Genomic DNA, 15748 nt, shown 5'->3' with positions numbered 1-15748 from the left:
CCGCCACTGTTTACTACATAAACAAGCAAGGGGGCACAAGGTCACCAGCACTGTGTGTGGAAGCAGTTCGCCTCTGGAGATTGTGCATCACACACAGTATCCTGTTGTCAGCGGCTTTCTCTGTAGTGGTGGCCCATCTCTGGTGTCAAGGAGTCCTCATCTTTCCTCATCTCAATGACTTGCTGGTCATAGTGCAGACCAGATGGGAGGCTCAAGCATTGACTTCCCTGCTGCTTCTACTCCTCTCCTCCCTGGGCATGAGTGTAAACATATAAAAATCAACGGTGGACCCCACACAGTTCCTGAAATTCATTGGGGCACACATCAAGACAGTCTGCATGTGCCTGCCTACCAGAGGACAGGTTCCTGACCCTACTACAACTGATTACTAGAGTGACTTCCAATCCCTCTCTTCTGGCGAGAACTTGCCTTTCCCTTCTTGGCCACATGGTGGCATGCACATACGTCACCACCTTCGCGCTTTTTTGCTTCTGCTGTCTACAGCTGTGGCACCAGAGAGCCTGTTCCACCATGCTCCATTCCATGGACACCCTACTGACTGTTCCTTCCCAAGGTTCTTTCCTCCCTTTGGTAGTAGACGGACCCAGCTCAGGTTTGCACCTGGATGCCTTTCCTTCTGTCCTCTCTAACCATGACGATCATTACAGACTCATCAGTCGGTGGATGGGACACCTACATGGGCGACACATGATTCAAGGGACTTGGAGTGCTTGGGAATCCAGGATGCACATCAACATTCTAGAACTTGGGGCAGTAAGGAGAGCATGTCATGTATTTCTCCCATACATCCACTCCCATCATGTTCTCATTATGTCAGACACCACCACCACTATTTACTTACATAAACAAGCAAGGATGTACAAGGTCACCAGCGCTGTGTGTGGAGGCATCGCACACAGTATCCTGTTGTCAGTGGTTTATCTCCTAGGGACTCAGAATGTGATTGTGGATGTTCTCAGCAGGAATTTCATGGCTGACCACAAATGGGAGCTAAACAATTCTGTGGTCACAGGCATTTTCGGCTGTTGGGTGACTCTGACCAAGGATCTCTTTGCCTCCCATGCCAGCACCGAATGAAGACTCTACTGTTCTGGGGCAGGTTCGGAGCCTGTTCCCAAGGTGACACCCTAGTCATCTGCTGGTCAAACCAGTTCAATTATGCCTTCTCTCCCTATCTCTCCTGTCCCGGGTCCTCCCCAAGATTCCGCGGGGGAGAGCATGACTGTCATCCTGATCGCTCAGTCCTGGCCTCTCTAGTTGTGGTTTCTGCTTATTCTCCGCCTGTCGAACCAGACTTCATTTCTGTTACCAACATTCCCAGACCTGCTCTCAACACATAACAGCAGGATCAGCTATCCAGATCCACAGACGCTTCACTTGAGACACTGGTTTTTGGATGGGCATCTTGACTAGAACGGGAGTGCTCATCGGCCGTACAAGGCGTCCTCGTGAGTAAGCAGGCGATCCTACCAAGCCGAGTGGAAACATTTTGCCTCCTGGGCCCTGCAGAAAGGGCTTGCCCCTGAGGCTATGGGCATTCCTCTTTTCTTGGAATATCTCCTGTCCCTGAAAGTGTTGGAACTCAACTCTCAACTCTTATCAAGATACACGTAGCAGCCATTAGTGCTTTCCATACTCCTGTGGAGGGGCACTTGGTTTTCACTCACATATTAACTGTAAGGTTCTGGAAGGGCCTCATATCCTCCCATTCATCCCATCATTCCCCAGAACTAAGGCTGTCAAGCGATTAAAAAAAGTTGATCGTGACTAATCATGTGATTAAACAATAATAGAATACCATTTATTTAAATATTTTGGATGTTTTCTACATTTTCAAATATGTTGGTTTAAATTACAACACAATGCAAAGTTTACAGTTGCTCACTTTATTTTTGTTTACAAATATTTACACTGTAAAAAACAAAAGAAACAGTATTTTTCAATTCACCTTATACAAATACTGTAATGTAAGCTGGGGTGCTCAGAATCTGTGAAATCAGACCACATGTTATTTAGGTGCCTAGTTTCAGGCTTCCAAGTTTGACCTTTCCTGTCTGTTTAGTCTGCTTTTCTTGCAAGGTAATTTATCCCTCACTGAGGGTATGTCTACACTACTCACCGAATTGGCGGGCAGCGATCGATCCAGCGGGGGTCAATTTATTGCGTCTAGTCTAGACGCGATAAATCGATCCCCGAGCGCTCTCCCGTCGACTCCTGTACTCCACGGCCGCGAGAGGCGCAGGCAGAGTCGATGGGGGAGCGGCAGCAGTCGACTCACCGCAGCCAAGACACTGCGGTGAGTAGATCTAAGTACGTCAACTTCAGCTACATTATTCAAGTAGCTGAAGTTGTGTAACTTAGATCGATTCTCTCTCTTCCCCTCCCAGACCAGGCCTGAGTAAACGGTTAAAATACAGCCTGGATTGTAGCCTCACTCAATGAGGGTGGAGCGGGGAGCAGACTGTTCAGAAAGGAAATAAGTTCTCATTGCTTCCTGTCAGAGAGAAGTTCCAGGTGCAGGGTTTTCACCATTTCATTGAGGGGCAGAGTTTGCCCCATTGTAGAATAGGTCACTGGGTTGGATCACTAATTCTTGGTAATAGGGTCTTTTACTGCCATGGCTTCTGAAGCCATCAGCTGCCTTGAGACTTCCACTTCCCTTTTAAAATGGGAGTTCAACTACACCCATGTGATAGGCTGGGTTGGAGGGGGGCACAGACCTGTAGTCTCTGGCTGTATTATTGTGTGTCTACTCTGAGTAACGTGTGGGGATGGTGCATCTCTCTGGCCACCCTATTGCCTGCCCTCCAGATCACCCTTCTAGGCTGAAAGAGGTGCTGCCACAGGGGCAGCTCAGCTGTCTTTCCACTTACACAGAGGACGATTGGGCAGGTTGTATTTGCACGTTACATGTTGGCAATAACGTGGAAAGGAAATACAGGAAAAAGTCAGTAGTGTTACCCGGTTTGGGTGGGGCAAGAGGCCTATCTCCTTTTTTTTTTTTTTTTTTTTTTTTTTTAATTAAACTGTGCTAAAATAAATTGAAAAAGTAAAACCATCAAATGAAGCTTAAAATTAAATCCTTTACAGTAGGGTTTTAACTTTGGGCTTGGACTGTGGAAAGTCATAGCTGTGGGTGCTCGGCACCTTTGCTTTTCTGCTGAGAGGAATAAAGCCACAATAGCATGTGGTCTTTGTGTTTTGAGCTGGCAACAGCACATTCACTGCTCAAATTCTTGAGCACTATTACTTTACTTGCAGTCTTTATATGTAAAGTAACTGCTCTTCTGTGCCTTAAGCACGGGCTACATTCAGTGCAGTAACTGAAGCAAAGAGCCTGAAAGACTCTGCAGGCAGAGCTCTCCCCCTGACACTAACTATGGCCTCTCTACAGTATGCGTCAGCTCTGCCATCCCAGTGTTGCCAATCTTGTGATTTTTTTTTTTGGTTTAATTATCATAAGTCTCTTGATATTTGGTGTTAAACTTAAAGCCCCACCTCCTGGAGTCAGGTTATGTGAGAATCCTTTTTTTTTAAATAAAAACTAAATTTCCTGCTGTCATTGTTGCAGAGGAAAAACTCAGAAACCAGAAGGCAAAGAACCAACACATTGGCTTAAACGTGAGACTAATTTTTAAATCTCATGACTTTTTAACACTGGGGTTGGCAATACCACTAGGTCTCCAATACAGCTGCCCCACAGTATTTTCTTCCAGACCACTAGCCTGGCCTTTTTCCCCCCTTTAAATCTCTTTTAAAATATTGAGTTAATGAACAGTTCCTTGCAGTGACTGACTTGTGTGCATTTCCTTTGGGTTTTTTTTGTAGGGTGTTTGGTCAACTCTTCCAGTGAACGAGAAGAAGCTTAATGCTGCATTTAGAGCAGCAAGAAGTGTTATTTTAATATTTTCTGTGAGAGAGAGTGGAAAATTCCAAGGTAAATGAAAGTAACATTTGATACGTGTGTTGGTGGTGGTTTTATTTTTTGTTTGTTTTTTGGTTTGTTTTTTAAGAAGCTGTTCTATTACCCTCTGCTATCTCGACTCCTCTAGGATTTGCAAGGCTCTCATCTGAATCCCATCATGGAGGATCCCCAATACATTGGGTTCTGCCTGCAGGAATGAATGCTAAAATGTTGGGAGGTGTCTTTAAAATCGACTGGATTTGCAGGTAAATATTTCTCTTCTTTTAAATGGTAGCATTTATACTATACTACAAATGCTATTGTGGCAAGTCTAATAAGTAGTATCTCAATCTCAGCACTATTTCTAACTTTCATTTGTAAGTAGAATGAATGGAGACATGCATTTTCTATCTGTTTGGCTGTGCCCCTTTTGAAAATTCCCATCTGACTGAAATTCACTTAAATGGGGAAAAATCTGCCCCATTATTACTATAGCTGGGTTTGGGACTCCTTCCTATAAGTGAGATTGCTATAGCAAATGCTTTTTGTTTGCCTAGTCCTAAACATTTTATACAGGGATTTTTAACTGAGCGTTTCTTCTTCTTCTTTTTTCAGTAGCCTAATAAACTGAAATTAGATGCATTTGTTTGCAGTTACCTTAAAATCTTCCTTTTATAAAACAAAGTGTTCCTTTGAAATGTTCTGGACTCTCAGCCCTGGGGAGCAGAATAAAGAAAGGGGGAAGTGTTTTGTACCATGGGGTCTGGCTAAACATGAAAGATGCTACTGCCTCAAAACTTGTTAAAATGAAGGCTAGGTCGGGAGGAATAGATGCTCCTTTTTGGATGGAATAAATTATGCATATCTGATGTAAAACAGTAGGTAAAGTGATAGGATGCACCTGCTAAAAGGTCATAAAACAAACATTAGCAAGCAAGACCATCAAGTTCAGGAAGCACTTGTAGGAAATTTCCTCCAGTGATTATCCAATAATCTAATGCATCCTCAAAGATGTAATGCTACTCCCACTTGGCTCAGATAAAATTCTAGAGAATTGTACCCACCAGAACTCGAACGTTACCAGATTTATATGTGTTAGCATTTTAGGCGGCAGTATGTCAGAGTTGGAACTTCTGTTATTTAGCAGCACACAACGCTAATAGTCTTATCTATGCAATGGAACCTTGCTAACCAGCATTTATAAATTAGTACATGCTCTTTTCACCTCAGAGGTTAACTAGCAGAGTGCTGTAGTGAGAGGTCTCAGTGCTAAGATTGTAGTTGGTTTTTTTTTTTGTTTTGTTTTGTAAAAAAAAAAAGACTAGTATAGTCTGAACCAAATAATATTGAATTACAGATGTCTAAATGCATGGATTCTTAAGTCAGTAATTCACAAAGGATAATGTCGTGGGGCAAATTAATGAGGTTATACAGTACGTAATGTCCTATTGAGTGCATTTTTTAAACTAACAGACAAAATAACTATAAATGATCCCACTTGCATATTTAGGCGTGAATTACCCTTCACTAAATCTGCTCACCTGACCAATCCTTGGAATGAACATAAACCAGTAAAGATTGGACGTGATGGACAGGTTTGTCAATTTTTTTAATGAATGCCTTTAGTAATAAAGTGAAACAAAAGACATGATTAGATAAACTTACTCAAGATGTGATAACTTTTAAGCGCTTATAACTATTCAGCTTTGCAGTACAGCTTTCATTGACAAGGGCATATGTGGGGCAAGGTTGATTTCTCATAGTACTGGAGAGGGAGCAGAATTGCAAAAGTAAGTTTGTAGCAGTTAGGTTAAGCAAATTATCAGCAATTTTGGTCTGGATATAACGTAGCAGCAGTTGGTGCTAACAAACTTTGTAACATTTCAAAGTTGCAGTGTAACAAATTTTATGTTAAGTTTGCGGTAGTATAACCTTCACTTTGTCGTAGAGTATTGTGCTGTTTAGAACAAGTTCTGGTGCTTTCAGTTCTGTCTTTTGCACTGCGTTTGCCTTATGTATTAAGTTTCTTCTGACACAGATTCTACCATTATAATAGGCACACCTTTAAAATGCAAACTGGTACCTCTTAGTTCTACCAAATATTGGAGAATACACTGAAATGGACACTGTCAACTCCAGTAACTTGGGCTTTATTTAAAAACACTCTTACAAAATCAACATGAATGGTTTTTATTTATTTAAAAAAACAATTTGTTTGTTTTGAGGGAGGATGGGGGTTAAATATTCCCCTGCAGTGTGATAGATCCAAACACAATTCATCTTGTACATAGGAACAAAGTAAAAGTGACTCTAGAGGCAGTAGAACTATCTATCTGATTTTACTGTTCAAAATTAATAATTTACAAAAAGCAAATGGACATTGCAAATCAGAGTTTGCGTTTTAAAATTATTAATACTGTTCAAAGGAATTTTATCTGATTCTTTGACAGTTGCCCTTTAAATGGCTAAACAAATGTTTAAAACAAAAATATTTTCTGTCCACCTAACTGTCGGTAGAATTGCAGTCAATCCCTTTTTAAAATGATTATATGAAATTGCTGAACCTTTGGAGAGAATATTCCAGTATATTCAGGTAACATGTAATTAAAATGTATGCATTAAGTTAGCTGTAACAAATTGCCTTATATGCTAGAAACATATTCTACAGTAATTACACAAATTAAACCTCACTTTCACAAACTACTTGTGGCTCTTTCACTGAGTTTGGATAACATTTAATTCTTGAAAATAAATCTGCTTCACCATGCTTGTGGGATTATCATCCATATATTCCAGACTACAGTGTAAACTGATTAAGGTACGTGGTGATTATTTTCCTTAATTTTATGTGATTACAAAAAACTCTTTCAACTTTAAACAATAATGAAATGAAGCTGACCTGAATGTCTGTGAGGAAGGTATTGTATCCCCAGCATAGGGGTATTTTATGATGATGCTAAATATCCCCCAAAGCATTGAAGCTAATAAAACTCTACTGTGCGCATTATTTTGTGGGATTGAAGTCTCCTCTTCAAAGTGTTTCTGTACCTGGCGAAAGTAATTAATGGGAGATGTTCCCTGTTTTCAGCTTGTAAATCACTGTTTAACTTCTAACTAATTCTAGGAAATTGAGCTTGAATGTGGAACCCAGCTTTGTCTCCTATTCCCTCCTGATGAAAGCATTGACTTGTATCAAGTCATTCATAAAATGCGGCACAAGCGACGAATGCATTCACAGCCCCGATCAAGAGGACGTCCATCCCGTCGAGAACCAGTCCGGGACGTGGGAAGGTTAGAAACGTTCTTTGGACTGATAATAGGCACATGTATCAGAATAACGTGATGGAGGAATGTGATTCATCAAAAGCTTTCCCTGCGATAAAGAAGAGAGAAAATCCTCAAATCAAGCTGCATGGAGGAGTTTGTGGCTTCATTGAGGATTTCACATTGTCCCCCGATCTGTCATATTTCAAGAGGAAAATGGGGATCTTTGCTTTTGCAGAAAAATAGTTCTTAAATAAATAAAGCTCTCTAGTTTAGACTAGATCTTTTATACAGATAACACAACATGTAATGTCAGCCATAGGTAAGCTTGGATTTATTATGAGCAGGCTAGATGGAGGAAGAGGAAGTCTTTATATGCCAAAATATGTTAATATCTTGTAAAAGCCTTTTCTTTCAGGTGTGTCTCTGGATAAGCCTTATGAAATATGGGACTTTTATAAGGATCACTTATAATTTTGCAGAAGATGCCGCCTCATTTTGAGGATAAAATATTTAAATAATTTTGATATTCAAGAGGAGCATTATTGGGACTATTTCAAATTGTATCACCGTGATGTGTTAACCCCATTGCCAAATATTCTCTAACATGTAACCACTGAATTCACACATCTTGCTGAGCTTCTGAAAACAGTAGGTTCTTTCCAAAGGGGATCGAGTGGCCCTTGGAGACCCGGCAACAAACCAAAAAGAATGGCTGTTGCTGTGTCTATATATACAACCTTTCCAGATGTTGGCAGTACCTGTGGACTTTAAAGTGTTTTTAGAGGATCGACATGGTTATTGATCACTGCTTTATGAACTTAACAGCATTTACCAGGAAAAGGGGGTATAACTTGTTACAGAATTGGAGAAGTCTTTGCAAAGAACTGATATAAGCCCTTCTACCAAACACCTTTTCCCTGTGTGTAGCCACTTTGCTTACAGATAAATCTAAAGTTTTTTTTTTCTCCTGCTAAAGACTGTATGGTTTGGGCTGAAACCTTTGGTTAAGTTTCCTCTTTGCGGAAACATGCTGTGGTAGGTACAGATACCCAACAAGAGTCCCCATTTCCTTGAGCTTAAAAAGGACACTGTAACGAGTAGGTAGGAGGAAACCTGGCAGCGCCCCCATATTTTTGGCTTTAAAGGACTGAGCACCAAGATGGCTTTTGAAGTTAAGCTAAGAGGTTTCCAGTGCAATAAAGTATTTACAAGTGAAGGTTTTGCAATGGACTGCAAACTATACATATAACACCACCACACCTTCTCAAGCCTGCCAGGGCCTCCATTTATGTATGTGGCTTACAGCTTAAAGTCAGTAGTTGGACTACTATATGAACTGTTACTATCATGTTTTATACCGGTCGTAAATGCACTCTCAAAACTACAAGAAAGCGGTATGTTTATTCTTTACACCAGCTTTTATTTTTCTTAATCTGATTTTGCTGTAGATGCAACTGCTTTGTTTTTTGGGTTTTTTGCTCAGAGGGTGAAGAATCTGCTTTCATTTAAAAAAAACCAAACTTGATACTGGGTAAAGTGGGCTTTTAAAAACTAGAAAGTGGGAAGGGGGAGGAGAAATGGTTGTTATGGAAACAGGTCAATTAGTAGAGCTATTAACAGCTGGTACAGTTTGCAAAATGGTTAACTGATTTGAAGGAACTTTAATTTGAATCTTTTATCAAGGGAACTGTACCTGTTGCTGGAAAATTCATTTTTAGCAGAATGTTTTAAACAATCCAATACTAAAAAGTGATTGGCCATTGTAATGCTATATATTTTCTTGGTGGAGGGGCACTAATGAGCAGTAGAAGTCTATTGAAGAACTAACTCAAGCCCATAACTGGAATGGAGCCGCTTTTAAAATGGGTTCCCCCAGCATGAGTGAAGTTCTTGCAGATTGTTTAATGCTTCATATTAATGCAACAGAGCAGTCGTCTTTAGAGAAGAGCTCTAATTATTTCAGTTATGATGCTTCAGAGTTCTTAGAATGAATCCTTCCTTGGAAGGAACTGAGGTTAAACTAGTAATTTAGTGATTAGTCAGTGACAATCCAAAAATACTTCTAGCCCAATCATGTTAGATAGCTGATGGTGAAAGAGGCATGTGTGCAAATCATGCACACTTTTATTTTTAAATGTACCTGGAAAGAGGCTTTTATTTTGTCTGCCCTGTGGCTAACATTTTAGTAAAAATGTGTCCATGTAAAATGGATAAAACACTTTGCAAATGAGGTAACTATATTTAGATTTGACTGATTAATCAGATTTACTAAATCTCTTTTTTGTCTAATTCTTTTAGGTTAAATTAAGATGTAAAGTGGAAAGTATAATGTTAAAGCGTAAGTTAAGAGATTGTTTTAGATCAGCTTGTTAAATATTCTCTTTGGATATTAAGCTATGGTTGGATCAAGTTCCTCTCTTACTGCCAAAGTCTGTTTATAACTATAAAGCGATAATCAAGTGTATTTATCTAGCACAGAGTAGGGCTTCTGATGATTTGAAGTTAGACTTAAAGCTTAAATTTATAAACTCTTGACTGTGAAGCATATGCAAAACTGACTGAGTTCCGAATGACGCTAAACAGAGATCCTGGCCAACTCATGGTGATTTTTTTCTGTGAGGGGATGCTGCTGTGAAGAACACGCCAAGCAACCTTGTTTAATCTCTGATGTCTAATTTGTATAGGCGTCGACCAGAGGATTATGATATTCATAACAGCAGAAAGAAACCAAGGATTGACTATCCCCCTGAGTTTCACCAAAGACCAGGTTAATATCTCATGTGCACAAATGTAAAAGTATTTGAATTTTTATGATGGAATTTTGAATTCATACAGGCCTAATGAGCTTTTAATATGTGACTAGGATTTAGAATGGGATTTTTCAAAAGTGTTCAGCATTGCTTACCTCTCCTCTCATTGAAGTTGATGGTAAATCTCCCACTTGTTTCACTGGGAGCTGAGTTAGGCCAGCGCTGAGCCCTCTTGAAAATCCCACCTTAAATTTAGTGTAAATTCTTCAGTAGTCTTAAAGTAATTGGACCACCCCGTTTATATTAGGTGGTAACCCAGACAGTTAAAATAGCCACTTCAAACTCCATTGCTTCCTAAATGGTGGGAGTGTTTCATTTCTATGAGCAGTGCCTTTCTTGCCCGTAAACAGTAACCTGAAACTTTAATCATGAAGGTGACCAAAGTACCACTTTGAATGTATATAGCTACAAAAGTAGGCCATGATAGACCTTTAACTTTTTTCCATAATCTTTATATTGGTTTCAAATTTAAATTGGTAATTGACAAACGTTTATTTGCAATGAATTGAGAGCTTTTTGTACCCTTTTTTTGTAGACTTTGAACTGGGATTCACAACTGGGGTCCCATGACCCTTAAGTCATGTGTGGGATGATACTAGAAGTTCCCATTTTGTTTTCAGAGAAACTTTTAAAAACTTGATATGAAGCAGGTCAGAGTGTCCTCATGCTGTTTTCAAGGGCGGTCCACTGGCAAGGTGGGGAGGAGTTTCAGCTGGAAAAGTTAGGGTCTTCAGAAATAAAATAGCTTTTTCAGCAGCGTAAATGCAACAGCCACAGATTGCAGTATTACCAGTGTACCTTTGCTGCTGAAAAAGGCAGTGTCTGGACAGAACAGACTTCAGTCTAGGAAGTCTTAATGGAATGTGCACTTCTGCGTATAATGCATTATTTCCGCAGTAGATTTCTAAACCTTAAAAGCCTGCTTATATTTCAGTGTCCAGTTTGAATAGACTTCAGAGGCTGATTTCTTCAAAGAAGAGTTACTTTAATAGAGTGCTGTCATCATTAGTCAGACTTCCAAGAGCATTATTTACAGCTGAGAATTAAAGTAAAAAAACCACTTCTATAGCACTGCAAAAATGCTTTACGTCGTTCTGCTTCCTCCCACCTTTTACAAATGCTTTTTGCTGAACTGCTTAAAGCAAGAGATGCCAATTGCTCTCTTCTTCTTAAGACTATACTAGTGCCATCATGATCCGCTGTAAATTTTCACCCAGTTTTTAATATCTCAAGAAACTTCCATCAATTATTGCATACAGCTGTCCAGATTAACCCTGTCTATTGGACATGCAGTTAATAGGTAGAAATCTTGACCAGTTAATCAATACATGCCAATAGTCAAGTGCATGAGCATTGCCAAGCAATTCAGTCTAGTCTTTGTCTGCACAAATATCCCTTTCCCAATTTCTTTTGTACTGCATGCAGGCTCATAAGAGTGCATTTATCCATTCTTTAACATTGGAATGCCCTTTTCTGTATGCCATTACTTTACCCATCAAAGACATGCAGTAAGTCTGTAGAAATTACTTTGCAAGCGCTTCTGAAATGAGATAAGAACAGCAGTACATACAAGAACATACCTTTAAGAGGAGGTTGTTGCAGAGAAAGGGTGGATGCGAACGACTGTAATTTAGGATTGTTATGGTGAAATGGTAAATTTGATTGATAACACTGCTTGATGTTTGAACAGGGTATATAAAGGATCCCAGGTATCAAGAAGTAGACAGGTAAGATGTGTTCATGTTGTTCATTTTTATGTCCTGGTAACTTGTTAATATCAGTCGCCTGGATTGAGTTTTACAAATCTTATTCCCAACAGACGATTTTCAGGAGTTCGCCGAGATGTGTTTTTAAATGGGGTAGGTTGACGCATTTATTTTTAACGTAATTTCTTGCACTTCCAAAGTTGTTATCAAATGTTCATGTTGTTCTCTTTCATTGTAGTCCTACAATGATTACGTGAGGGAATTCCACAGTATGGGACCACCGCCACCATGGCAAGGAATGGTTTGTGTCTTGTTCAGCTTCATTTTCTAATTGAAAATAAACCCCCACATTACCCTGTGGATGTGCCCACTCTTCCTGAGCTGCTCTCGGCCTTCGTACTCGTTTAGTAAGGTGCCAGGTACTTCTGCTGTGTACTCTACATTATGAAGTGTTGCAGGAAAACAAAATTGAAGGGGGTAAATTACAGTAGGTAATGTCAAGATACAGTGATCAAACAATATGTTTGTATCTTGAAGCTGTCTTGACAACCTAATATGTACTAGGACATAGGAATCCAGCTTAATTTGAATGCATAAAAAAGTGAGGAAATTTGTTCTCATAAAACAAAAACAAACAAAGAACTCTCCGTACAATGCACTGTAACGGATGTGATCAGACCAATAATCCATCAATATTTGAAGAAGGTTGAGTAGGAATACAGAATGTAGCAGGAGGGAAACTGGCCACTGAGGGGATCTCTGAGTGTAAGAGTTGTCTGGCATTGGCAGTGAAGCATCTAGGGAGCACTGGAGTATATTTAGCATGGTCCTGGTTAGGTATGCTGCTCTGTGGCACTGGCTTTTTGGTTACTTTGTGTATTCAGTTGAATAAACATACCAGCAAACTATTATTCATACACTGAGTGCATGATAATGTACCAGTCGCTACCTTTGTTATACTGAGATGGGGTTCTCTGTCAATAGGAGGGCAGAAATGATCTGCAGTTACTGAGGAATAACTATTTAGTCTCAGTTATCCAATTCCCTGCATTCTGGCTGTGTCTGGAGTTGGATAATCACTGTGCAGTTATTTCTCAATAACACTTGCATATTTATAGCATGATCTCTGCTGTGACTCTTGTACTTGGGAATTGTCAAATGGTTTGTCAGCAGCAAAGATGCCCCCATGGCTTCTCACTCTTGGCTGAACCAAACAAAAAGTCTGTGTGCACAAAAATACCCAAACAAATGGGGCTATCAGACTGCAGGAAGGGAAGAGCTCTTCAAAGAAAACTCAGTTCTCTGACCCATCTATCCATCCTTCTACCCAGCCCGTCTCTACAGGTTGGCTAAATACGCATTTACACTAGAATCCAGCCCTCCCAAGCAGTTCAATTTGGAACCACTATGCAAGCAAAACACTGTGGTGACTATTTATGGGAGAATGGCCTAGCTGATGCAGGGAGTGGAAGTAAGACAAGTTGAGGGGACATGGAGAATAGCCAAATTGCCTGTTTGTTTGTTTTTTTTAAGATCAGTTTAGCTTCTGGCTTTTTGGCAGCCTATTTTTATCTTGTGGAATAGGCCTTCCATTCAAAATGTGGATATCCTAATAAAACTCAGCAGAACAACAGGTGCTTTGGCCTTGAAATCTCACTCAGCCCAGGATATGCTTGTCTGCATGACTCCTATCTGAGGTAGCCAATACAACACCTAGTGAACTAACGAAAGCTGAAGTGTTCACAGTATTACTCATTTTCATGACTGACAGAGAGAATCTTTAAGTGCTTTTGGGATATAGTTTTAAATAAATGCTGGTAGCTGAAGTTCAGTGAGAAGATCTGGTTGGAATCTACGCAGTGTCCTGCTATCCACTCCATATGCAAGATAATGTTTTAAACCATAGTCCACCTGCAGAGGAGTATATATTTGAATGTTGTATTTGTTTTCCTTCAGAGTGGCAGGTAACTTGTCCTTGTAATCCTAACGTTAAGGATGATTTGCTCTGTATCTTGGAGTGTTCAACAAACAACCTTTAATTTCCTTATAGCCACCCTATCCAGCTATGGAACAGCCTCCACATCACCCTTATTATCAGCACCATGCTCCTCCACCTCAAGCTCACCCTCCATACTCAGGACACCACCCCGTACCCCACGAAGCAAGATACCGAGACAAGCGAGTAGTAAGTGTACATGAAAGCAAAGGGGAAGGGGCAAATCATACAGACCGGCAGAAGTAGGAATGGGGGGAATTTGGGGGTTGTTAGGAGCCTAAGCATACAGGAGGTTTCTTATTTCTGAAAATCTTGGCCTTACACCTGGGCTCCTAAATGTACTTTTGAAATCAGGTCACTGAGGTGCCTAAATCAAGGCTGTGGGTGCTTTTGAAAATCCCCCGGAGGGACTTAGGAGCACAAGTCCCACCATTTCTTGGCCCAAGTTTGTGGAAGGCTTCCAGCTGTCAATGTGTACACTTCCCTGGTTGAAATTCAGTTCAAATCGGGAAGGATTTTTTTGGTATCTGTAGCTTGTCTGGAGAGGGCAGGAAACTTGTGTCGTTGCTATGAAAAAGTTGATGCTAAAGTTTCTTCTTATCAGCTGCCTTTGATCCTAGCTTTCCAAAAGGCCCTAGTAGTGGATGGGTGAAGTGTTGGGACTTTGACTGGGCAATTAAATAAATAGCCTTGTCCTTCTCTTCCACAGCACGACTACGATATGAGGGTAGACGACTTTCTGCGTCGCACACAAGCAGTGGTCAGTGGTCGGAGAAGCAGACCTCGGGAGAGAGAGCGGGAGAGGGAGCGCGATCGTCCCAGAGACAACAGGAGAGACAGAGAACGGGGACGGGATCGGGAAAGGGAGAGAGAGAGAATTTGTGAGCGGGACAGAGACAGGGGGGAAAGAGGCAGATATAGAAGATAATCCATCTGGAACCAGTGGTCATTTGAAACAAAACAACAAAGCTTGTATTTTTTTTGTGTGTTTACAAGTAGTACACTTTATTTTCAGCTGTCTACTTAAAGTTTGTTGTGTAGAAGGTTTTACAATGACCCTCTTTGTTCCCAGCATGCAGTAAACTACGAACTGGAAAAACTCAATCAGCCAAAAGAGAAAATGCACAAAGTTGATATTTGAGTTGACATTTTTATTGGCGAATGGGAAACAGTTAAGAATGTAGATATTGGTTCATTTTCAATAAGTGTTCATCTACATCTAGTGACTTTCTCCTAGGTTGTTTTAAATATTGCTGGATAACTGCCATAATTTTTTTTTTTTTGCTTTATTTTCTTACATGTAGTTTCACATGGTTCAGTGGGAAAAAATGCTGCTATCAAGTATGCAACTATTGAAGTATGATGATTTGACTGTATGGCAGTGTTGTAGCAGCCTTTTGTTTTTCTGTTTTTTAACCTTTGCTGTAGAGTGTTTTGTCAGTCTTCAATAATGAAAGCAATATTAAGAAGACACTATTGATATCTAATTTTTAATCTTTTTAAAAATCTTCCTGTGTTCAGTAACCCTCTGGTCCATGCTGTTGTCTAGCCTCTCTAAAACGTACACATTGCTTGGAACGTTCACAGTTTGCGTGTGTGGAAGCAGAAAACGTTGCTGTATTCTACATTGCTACCATTTTTTATAAAAAAAAAAATAATAATAAATTGGTAACAATTGAAATTTTAGCTTGGCTTGTTATTTTAAAGGCTTCCAGGTTTGCTAACAGTTATAGGAAGGCTGGCCTGTGTATTTAAAAGTTTCCAATGGGTGAAATTCAACCCAGACAGCTGTAAGCTAGGGCTCAGTATCACCAAAACTAAGGGCTGGCCTACACTGACGCTTTACGTAACTGAAGTTGATGTGACTTAGGTTGACTTATGGCGGTGTCTACACTGCGCTGTATCAACGGAAGATGCTCTCTTGTCGACATAGCTTCCACCTCTTGGGGTGCTGGAGTACAGATCGACTTAGCGTGTCTTCACCAGACCAGCTAAATCAACACCGCTCCATCGATTTCACCGGGAGGGCAGACATGGCCTTTAA

General features: G+C 40.3%; 1 protein-coding gene across 2 annotated transcripts in view; it reads left to right on the top strand.

Annotated features, from left to right (window-relative positions):
* Window positions 1-15376, top strand: part of YTHDC1 (YTH domain containing 1) — a 31528-nt gene extending 16152 nt beyond the window's left edge. For both annotated transcript variants that reach the window (XM_026653345.2, XM_026653344.2), the window contains 10 exons: window positions 3850-3958; window positions 4074-4191; window positions 5436-5520; window positions 7050-7216; window positions 9877-9959; window positions 11693-11729; window positions 11822-11861; window positions 11947-12009; window positions 13759-13893; window positions 14414-15376. In XM_026653345.2, the coding sequence (XP_026509130.1) occupies window positions 3850-3958; window positions 4074-4191; window positions 5436-5520; window positions 7050-7216; window positions 9877-9959; window positions 11693-11729; window positions 11822-11861; window positions 11947-12009; window positions 13759-13893; window positions 14414-14632 (1056 nt within the window). In that variant the 3' untranslated portion in view covers window positions 14633-15376. The remainder of the gene's footprint in view (window positions 1-3849; window positions 3959-4073; window positions 4192-5435; window positions 5521-7049; window positions 7217-9876; window positions 9960-11692; window positions 11730-11821; window positions 11862-11946; window positions 12010-13758; window positions 13894-14413) is intronic.
* Window positions 15377-15748: the final 372 nt, after the last annotated feature.

The sequence above is a fragment of the Terrapene carolina genome, unplaced genomic scaffold, assembly GCF_002925995.2.
Source record: "Terrapene carolina triunguis isolate 2854851 unplaced genomic scaffold, T_m_triunguis-2.0 Scaffold136, whole genome shotgun sequence".
NCBI lineage: Eukaryota > Metazoa > Chordata > Testudines > Emydidae > Terrapene > Terrapene triunguis.
This window is presented reverse-complemented; position numbering and strand designations above follow the sequence as displayed.